The 7,927-nt window shown below is 39.8% G+C and overlaps 1 protein-coding gene across 1 annotated transcript; it reads right to left on the reverse strand.

The window, feature by feature from the left end:
• Positions 1 to 6,832: 6,832 nt before the first annotated feature.
• Positions 6,833 to 7,926, reverse strand: TUSC1 (tumor suppressor candidate 1; the record flags this gene model as incomplete). The annotated part of the gene is made up of 1 exon (XM_039733267.1): positions 6,833 to 7,926. A coding segment is annotated over one exon (450 nt), but the record flags the coding sequence as incomplete, so codon positions are not given.
• Between the last annotated feature and the right edge of the window lies 1 nt (position 7,927).

The following is a 7,927-nucleotide window of genomic DNA, read 5'->3' on the forward strand; positions in this document are numbered from 1 at the left end:
AAGAGTCTCAGTAAAACACAGTTCCCAACTGTCAAAGCCAAGCAAGCTCTTAGAAAGTGAGATAATGAGCTAGAATTTCTTTATGCCAAAGACCAAAGCCACATCTTGAATAAGCTCTCTAAGCTTTAAGTTGTTGTGTGAGACTCTTCATCTGTGTTTTCTTAATAAAACAGCAGCTTGCCTATATTTTACATTGTGCCTAACGCCTGAGAACCGCTTTGTGAATTGGTACTGAACGAGCTGCTCAGAATAGCTTAACATGTGGGGAAACATAAAGACTTCCAATCCTATTTGGCAGTAAGCATGGGTTAACACAATGATATATTCAGTTTCTCTGAGATTACAGTGCTGGTTGGCATACAGAAAAGGAAAACTTTTGGCTCCTGGTAAAATGTAATGTAGAACATACAGAAATAAAAATCATGTGATTGTAGTTTGAGAGTTGAGTGCATCCTCTGCTTCCCTGCATCTGAGAACAGACATTAATTTAGCTTCAAATGCAGTCCTGAATGCAGTTGAAAATAGTCTTTGTGCCAATCCACTAAAAAACAGAGCATTCCAGGTTGCATCAGAAGCTGCTCTAGAGATCTGTAATAGATCTCTAGATGGTGCTGTGTGGTAGAAGGGGATAAGGCTCTGGGTGGGGGAACAAATAAAAAAGTAAATTGTAGAAGAGCAGTAAAAATGGCACCCCTGCTACTGAGTCAGAGACTCTGCCATACACTTGTGTGCACTTTCTCAGAATGCTTAGGCCAAGAGACAAAGCCTTGATAATTTACTGCGGTGGAATGAAAACATCTCTTACAGCTACTTCCTAAAAGGCACCAAAAGAACTGTATAAAAAGTTAGTGAATGCTAACCAACCTAAAACCACTAGAGACACAGACTTTCAAGATGTGATTTTTCTGCCCTATGTCTCACCCATGGATTCATGTAAGGACTGAATGGAGACAGAAAACATGTATGGTTTTTCAGGCTAGATTGCCAGATGCATGTGTCTCAGTCCTTATGAGTTTTTTGTTAGGAAAGGAAGAGCTTGCATGCAACTTTGCTGCAACAGTGCAATGGTGTTTCCTCGACCATTTCTGTGGAGTCTAGCATTTTTCTTAGCATCGTTTACATGGAAATCTCTAGTGCAACAAGGGCTTCTTGCCCATATGGTCAGCAGTGCTCCCATCTGTTCTTTAACTAGATATAGTCAGTCTTTTTCTAGCCATGCTAGTCTTTTTCTAGACTTTCTCTTATAGTCTCTTCAGTGGCCAGAGACAGATCTTGCAAGATTCTTCATTTTGCCCTGAGCAGCAGCTACTGAGGAAATGGAAAAACATCTACTGAGGGCACAAAAGCGACTGCAGCTAAAAGCTGAAATAAAACTCTTATCAGGCAGAATACAAACAAAAGCTTCTCTGGTGCCAAGACAAGGCCAGCAACAACACACTTGAAGCCTCCTTCTTTGTCCTCAGTGTGCATGTTCTCCAAGCTAAAGACTATTAAAATCTAGCCAAGCACACCTGTGCATATCCAGGAGATAAGCAGCTTTTCACACACACTCCTCCAATTGCTAACATCCTGTTCAGCACTGGAATACAAAACTCAGGGTCATAAGGTCAAATTTGACTGTTACACTGGTTTTACAGCTGCTTCTTTCACAATAATCAGATACTTAAAAGGTAAAACAGGCAAAACCTTTTTTTAATGAAGGCTCCAAATAGGGAGCCTTCTGGGTGTGCTTGAGATAATAAAAAACTTATATTTAAATTTCTGAGCATCAATGGTGTTTTTTAGTGCCTTATTTTAGATTTTATGTTTCTGAGCCCTACAGCAGATACAGTCACTCATGTTTATCATGCAGAGTAATACAATATTTAACTCTTGCTAAAATGATAGTTCTTACATCTCTAAAAGAATTAAATCGCAAGAAACCCAAAACCTTCCATATGATTTCTTTGAAAACCTGTTTTTTGCATGTTAGGGACTTTTAAAGTCTTTGGGAAAATGTTTCAAGTACACTGCTCTGATTTTAAATTACTTCACAGCATCCACCGTGAAACATTTCTTCGTGACCAGTGCAGCACAGCAAAACTCCTTCAAAGCACAAAAGCAAGATTTTTGGTAATTTAGAAAAAAAAATCCTTCACTTCTAAAGGAAAATGAAAAATAAAATTCTAAATTATAGAAAGCCTCAGCTGTGATTGAGGCTTTCTATAGCTAACCAGAATGGTTTGACTATCTTCAACATGAAGAAATAATAAATGCCCACAGAGATGTGATTCTGACCATGGCATAGGAAAACTACTGTGAACTTAATAAGGATGTAAAAAGCCAGACACAGCTAAGTATTTACAATTCATAAACAAACACAGTTATTTCAGTAGCCCATATAATTCTGTAGGCAATCATCACTTTGCAGCAACCTCACCTCTGGTTATGCCCCAAGCACTTACACACTAATCAGGATTAGGCTGGGTCAAGCACTTAGAAGTGAGTTTGTCAAAGCACAGTACCTGCATGCTACTGGGTGACTGGAGCTCATTCCTCTATTAAGAAACAATAGTGCACTGGGTGGTTAAAGAGTTGTACTAATCTAGGTGATAAATTGCTAACAACTATGGGAAGCACCTGAGGTCATTGAAAATTCTGCAGCACTTACACAATGGAGATGCTCAGGCTTCTGGCCCTCACAAATTTCCACATGAAATACATTAACCCTAATGAGCACCATGGCTAATAATCTCAGCAGGGGCTAAGGATTGTTTGTAGAGCAGCTCTCCAAAGCTTGCCCCCACTTCAAAGGCATGCCAGTGCATGACACAGTAGAATTTTTCCTCAGTGCAAACCTGTTACTTTATCCAAATTTGCATCCAATATTTTGATTTATTAAATATATATAAGTATATATTAATACAATCCAAATAGCTGTTGTTTGATGGTCCACAGTAATTCTGTCTCTGAAAATGTTCTCTTTCTCTGGATTACCCAACCAATTTGCCGTCTTCCCAGATTTATAACACAGTCACTCTCCTATATAGCTATATCTAAATCAGCCAGCCTCTAAGTGCAATGCCTTTTATCTTCTTTTCTACTACAACTACATTCTGACTGCATAAAGACTCTTGGCAGCAGAAAGAGCAAACAACTGGCCTTGAGAGTCATGAAATAATACTGGTTGCAAGGCTTTTTTAAAAAGAGCTTGTTAATTGGATGCTGCTATTATTCTCTGAATGATACAGGGTTTTATTTTGGAAGTGATGCGGCAGCGAATGCAATTTGGACATTTTACAGAACAATGTTTCAAGGGTAGCTACACCTAAACTTCCCACTATTATAATGTAGATACCAGTTACCACTTAAAATATACAGGAAAGATCTTTTTGATTTGTGAACACTAAAAATCCATCTTTAAACCACTACTTTAAAGCACTTACAACTTTGGAACAGAAGCTTTCTACATATCATGCAAATATCTTTACTGAGCTGAACACAGTGAGATAGATGGAAAGGGAAGACTAACAGCTGACTGCCTTGGTGAGAAAGTGGCCAAATTAAACTATTCTGAATGGTGTTAGTTTATCATACGAAGATGTTTAATTTATTTCATTATTCTCTGTGGGCAGCTCTAGCACCACAAGACCCTAGCACATTCAAGGAGATCAGCACAGTGGACAAAGGACTCCTTCAGAGTGCAATATTTAATGAAACTTAAATTAGGTCTCAAAGGACCAATAGAATGTATAAAAAATATAGCACTGACACTGAGCCATTCTGTTCACATGCATGTTTTAAAGTAATTGTCATCAAATTCACAGATGGCCTCAGAAGATTTAAATGCATTTTTAATATAGCTTCCATACATATAATGAAATATGAATTTTAAAGAAAGTTGTAATTTCTTTACATGATGCACAGGACAGAAGGATAAGGAAAAATCTACAGCTAAGACTGAACACTTCCTTAAAGGAATAAAAGAAAATTTTCACTTCATTGTTAGCAATGAAGTGAAAGGCTACAACATTTTTGCTTCTGTTTGCCTCTGTGAATTAATGTATGTCAAAAAAAGTCAAGAGAGTATGCATTGATATTTTAAACACTGCAAAATAATGGGAAAATATTATTGCCTAATAATATATTTCATATACTGTTATGTTTCCATGTATTTATGTGATGAAAGAAACAAACACTACTGAAGAAAATACCCAAAGCCCAAATATAAACCTGAATTCAACCCATTTTCTAATATAAAAACTTACCTGTATAAAAATCACTCCCATAAAAACACTAATTCAGTCTAAAACAAAACAGTATGCAGAAAATAATTATAAGCAAAACATTTTAAACAGGAAGAATCCACCTGTATTCACAAATTTGCTATTATCAAAATAAAAATACAACATTTTTGCTTCTGTTTGCCTCTGTGAATTAATGTATGTCAAAAAAAGCTAAGAGAGTATGCATTGATATTTTAAACACTGCAAAATAATGGGAAAATATTATTGCCTAATAATATATTTCATATACTGTTATGTTTCCATGTATTTATGTGATGAAAGAAACAAACACTACTGAAGAAAATACCCAAAGCCCAAATATAAACCTGAATTCAACACATTTTCTAATATAAAAACTTACCTGTATCACTCCCATAAAAACACTAATTCAGTCTAAAACAAAACAGTATGCAGAAAATAATTATAAGCAAAACATTTTAAACAGGAAGAATCCACCTGTATTCACAAATTTGCTATTATCAAAATAAAAAAGACAGTTTTCCTTTTTTCAAGTAACTATGCAAAAAGATAGATACTTAAAACCTAGAATCAAAGACATGAAAAAACCCATGATTTTGAAATTCACAGTTTTGAAAATGATCAGTACGCAATCAAAATTATTTTGAAGCAAAGAACTGAAATTATAAAACAAAAGAAGAACAATATGGTATAGTTCAGGGTTCTGTTTCTTTGGTGTAGTGTACCAATTTAGTCCAGTAATGCCCTCTCTTCCAAATCTAGTAAAGCCACATTCATTCAGGCCAGAGGAAGAAAGACTCCACACCACAAGACACGGAAACCTAGAGACACTACCACAACAACTAAACAAACAAACAAACAAAAAAGTAAGGACAAACACCTATCCTATAGTCCAGCAGGTGATGAAGAGAACTAAAGACAAAATTTGGGAGTAAGAAATGAGGTCTGGATCATCAAGATTTGACTGCTTATTGGACACAAACCAGTACACCAGAAAGTAAAACAGACTTTAACCAAAAGTAGAGTAAGGTAAAAGCTCTTCACTCAGCTGTAGTGCCACCTCTCCCAGCTCTTCACACATACAGATGCTGCAGTGTGTCAGGCAATTCTAAACTCTGCATTTTCCACCAGCCATCAATGTTAAGGGTTTTGGCTGAATGTGCCTGTGATATCAAGCTACTAACTGTTAGAACTAGTTGTACAGACAAATAGAGACAGGATGCTCGAACAGTTATAGCCCAAAGGATATCTACTCCTCCTGTAAGTCTCAGACTGTGTAACTTCCTGTGGACAAGGATCACAAAAGCATGTAATGAAGTAATGCCAGCAAGCCATAATGTGGGGGACACTGTAGTGAACTGTACTGAATTTGTTCTCAAACACAAACTCAAAATAACCAGATCAAGCAAATAGTTAAATTAAATTTTTGCAGCTTGACTGAATCAAGTGATTGTTTACTGCAGTTTATGAGGAAGAAGCAGTTTGAGGAAATACTCTAGATCTTTTTTCTGGCTTTTGATATTAATTTGAATTCTACTGAAACACTTTTCCTGCTCTGTCATCTACAGGTTTGCTTTATAATTTATCTGTGAAGATATATATAAACAAAAAAATCCTCTATGCAAACTTCCAGAGAACTTAGTACTCTTGCAAAAAAAGTCCACTGAATGCAAGTTAAGGAGTTTAGTTAAAAAGAATTGCACATCCTATTAAGGAAGTCTGGGATCTCTGCTCTTTTGTATGCACCAACACCTGCAACTTTTGAAAAAGATGGCTAACATTTCTGGCACATGAAATGCCTGACACATTTCTAGCATTCTGTCTTGAGTTCTGTCTTGTCCTATTTTGACAGATTCATTATTTGGGTATTCACACTTTACTGGAAACTACCATTACAGCAAGACAATCCTGATGGTATTGTAGATACAGTGGTTCATTTAGCTAGCATTTTTGAGAATTCTTAAGTTTATAAAACAAACACCATAACCAGACATCACCACACAGACATTTTCATCAGGGAGATATTGACTGCACTGTGCCAAATTGTTTTTCCATTTTGAGAATGCACTTGAAGCTGCAGATCCACCTACTTAACAAGTACTAGTGGCACTTATGATTAGAGGGTTATGTTGACATTATGTGAAGTAATGGCTCTTTTCAGTAGTTATATTCTCAAAGATACTTACAGAAAATGATGGAATTTCACCTTCTCACACTAGCTTCCACTTGAACTGAAACAGACCTTGGCTTTTAAAGTTTTAAGAAATGAATCTCAAACCTGAAGGCATAAGCCAGTCTTTGAAAGACATAAAAAAACAAGCAAACATTACAAAACCAAGCTCTGCCTCAGTTTTTTTAAAAGGTTTCTTTCAACCAGCAAATTTTCTAGCAAAATAAATCTTCTAGCAAATTTTTCTAGGTCTGAACAATAACTAATTTCCTTCCAAACAGCAGATAATTAAGAAGATACAATAATAGAAAAACCCTAACTCTTTGGACTTTGAGAAGGCATAGTGCAATGATTTGAAGGACACTTCATGTACAGCTTCAAAAAAATCCCTATTAAAAATTCACACTTCAGACAATAATTTGGTGTATCCTAAGTTTATTTAGTAGCTGCAGTTCTGTGTAAAACTGTGAAACTCAAATCAGTATTCACGTGAGGGTGAGCAAAGGCCATCATTACAAATACAAATAGTGCTCTGCAGTAAGTGTCCAAGGCAATTCACAGTTCAAATGATCGCCAACTTTTACTGCAGCATTGACAAAAGCTTTTAAGCTTCCTCCACTCCTCTTCCTAACATACATCAACTACTAAGAACTAGTCAGTCTCCAGGCTCTTGAAGCCTGCAAGACAGTCGCTAACTCAAGAGAAAAAAGATGATCCACAGCTCCAGAGGAGGCACAGTTCAATGCTGTGGGATGACACGAGATCAAGTGTTCTGCTCACCGCGGCTCTTTTCTCCACAACAGCCGCTTTGAGAGACTCCTCTCGTGTTCCAAGCCTCAGCTTCCCACATGAACCTGGGTACACATCTGGGAAAAAGATTAACAAACCAGAACTCCCCTCCACCCTTTCCGTGGGAAGTGCCCGTTTCATGGCGGGAGCTGAGGGGAACCCCGCGCCGCACGGAGCCCACAGCCGGCACCAGAGGGCGGGACCCGCCGCTACCCCGCGCGGCCGAGGCGGGCCCGCAGCGCCAGCCGGCACCGCCCCCTCCACCGGAGCCGCCTACACGGCCGGCACCAGGCTCTTCTTATCCAGCGGCTGCTCGTCCTCCTCTAGCAGCAGCTCCTCCAACTCCCCTTCCTCGGCTCCCGAGGCCTCGGGCCTGCCGGCGGCCCGGCAGCGCCGCAGATGCCGCAAGGCCCGGCGGTGCTTCTCCTGCAGCCGCCCCAGCTGGGCGCGCAGGGCCTCCGCCTCCTCGCCCGGGTCGGCGGGGGGCTTGTCGGGGCCGGGCCCCAGCAGGGCCTGTCGGAAGAGGCAGCGGTTCTCGCGGCGCAGGCGGCGATTCTCCAGCCGCAGCCGCGCGTTCTCCTGGCGCAGCCGCGCGTTGTGCCACTCGCGCTCCTCCCGCTGCCGCAGCGCCTCGCTGTGGCTGGCCGCCAAGTCCGCGTACCGCTCCGCCAGCTGCTGCGGCGAGCCCCGCGACTCGCCCCGCCAGCCCTGCCGCCCGCCGCCC

The sequence above is a fragment of the Passer montanus genome, unplaced genomic scaffold (assembly GCF_014805655.1).
Source record: "Passer montanus isolate IOZ18808 unplaced genomic scaffold, ASM1480565v1 scaffold85, whole genome shotgun sequence".
Lineage (NCBI taxonomy): Eukaryota > Metazoa > Chordata > Aves > Passeriformes > Passeridae > Passer > Passer montanus.